At 40.7% G+C, this 1,737-nt stretch overlaps 1 protein-coding gene across 1 annotated transcript in view; it reads left to right on the forward strand.

Moving 5' to 3' along the window:
• Nucleotides 1-1,608, forward strand: part of POU3F2 (POU class 3 homeobox 2) — a gene marked incomplete at its 5' end in the record, with an annotated part of 5,044 nt that extends 3,436 nt beyond the window's left edge. Inside the window, one exon of the mRNA XM_009649029.1 lies at nucleotides 1,309-1,608. Coding sequence (XP_009647324.1) covers nucleotides 1,309-1,608 — 300 coding nt within the window. The remainder of the gene's footprint in view (nucleotides 1-1,308) is intronic.
• Nucleotides 1,609-1,737: the final 129 nt, after the last annotated feature.

The raw sequence follows: 1,737 nt of genomic DNA on the forward strand, positions 1-1,737 counted from the left end.
CAAAAAGCTCTAAAGGGAAGGAGGGGAGCGGGACCTCGGAGCAGCGCATGTATGTGCGTGTGTCTGCGTGCGTGTGTTTGCGTACTTATGCACACACACAGCTATGCATATACATTAGAGGAACTTTAAACTCTGATAGTTACCAATTCATAAAGGGGTCATTTAGTCAGCACAAACGGGTGCTATAGGGACAAAGCATTTTTTTATAATCTAAAAGTTTACTTAGTTGAGTGTTGGACAATTCTGGAGAAAAACCCGGTGAAGCATTCTCTCGCAGAACTCTCCTATAAATATTGCATTCAGTAGCTGAGGCTTTAGAGTATGTTTCTCATTGTCTTTTAAAGCGCCTGTGACATTGGGTTTTCTTTCCTTCTTTCTTTCCTCTCTCCCTTTCTTTCTTACTCTCTTTCTTTCTTTCTTCTTGGTAAGACAGATGATGATTTCCAAGAGGCACATGCATTAGCCTTTTTCCTAGTTTTCCAACAATCGTTACAAAGATATGGGCACCAAGCTTTTCTCTTTTCTTTTTTTTTTTTCCTTTTTTTTTGGTTTTTTTTTGGATGTATTGAGCTGCTTGTTATTTAAAGTGTTGAGGACTAGCGCCTAGTGAAGTGAATCAGATCAGGGCAGATCCAGTGGTAAAGGGAGGAAATGAACTTTCAGACACTTATTAATACGTGCGTAAGGTCAGAAAAATGGAGTCGAGAGGATGTTTGAGAAAAGCCTCAAACTCCAAATAGGTTTACTAAAAAAAAAAAAAAAAAAAAAAAAAAAAAAAGTTACCACGCAAACCTTACCACTATGTATATATGTTTAATATTTGTCCTTTGAAATGCAGAAATAGTTTCAATGTTTTCTTTGTCTATTTTTCTTTTTTTTTTTTTAAATGCTACCCAGGGAAATATTTTCATATCATTTTTAAGTGGCCTGCCTCAATGTATATTTATTTCTTTTAAAGCAAACAGGTTATGGAAACTGTTTTTCTGTAGCTTTAAATGAGTAGGTGAACAAAATCTATATGGGATGTAATTTTTTTTTTTTTTGGTTCAGTCTCTTTAAAAATACTTTGTTTTGGTACATTTGGATGTGCTTGTGGGGAAAAATAAAAACGCAGAGATCCTTATATATTTATGTTAAAGTAATATTTTATTATCTACATAAAACAGAAATGCACAATACCTTCATAGTTTGTTCTAATTATTGAAATATCTTTATTTTATTTTTAAAGATAGCACAGATTTGCGTAGTTCTTAAGATTTGGAGGGAGAACACCCCGGTACTTTTACTGAGTTGAGTTCTGTGTAAAAGCACCCGCCATTCCTTTATATTTCGTGGAGTTTTCGGAATAAATCTGATGCCTATACCGAGAGGTTCCACGTTCGTAACCCCCGGGGTCTCGGAGGAGAGCCTGGGGAGCTGCCTTCACGGGGGCTCCCGGCGGCCGAAGCGCAGGGGTGCGTTTCGCAGCAGGGATTTCTGTGCGGGCAGGGGTGTCCTGCCCGGGTTGATGCTGGCGGGGGGGATCTGCTCCTCGAGTTGGCGGCGCGTTCCGGCGGAAGGCGCGGGGGAGAGGAGGCTCTCCTCGCCCCCTTCCCTTTTGGGAATTGAAGGTCTGACTCCTTTAAAAAAAAAAGGGGGGGGGGGGGGGAATAAAAAAAATTCCCCCAAACCAAAAAGGCGGGGCTTAGTTTTGGGGAGTACTGTGCAAAAGAGGGAGGACGGGTCCGGCTGCCTGGC

This window comes from Egretta garzetta, unplaced genomic scaffold, assembly GCF_000687185.1.
Source record: "Egretta garzetta isolate BGI_Z169 unplaced genomic scaffold, ASM68718v1 scaffold231, whole genome shotgun sequence".
Classification (NCBI taxonomy): Eukaryota; Metazoa; Chordata; class Aves; order Pelecaniformes; family Ardeidae; genus Egretta; species Egretta garzetta.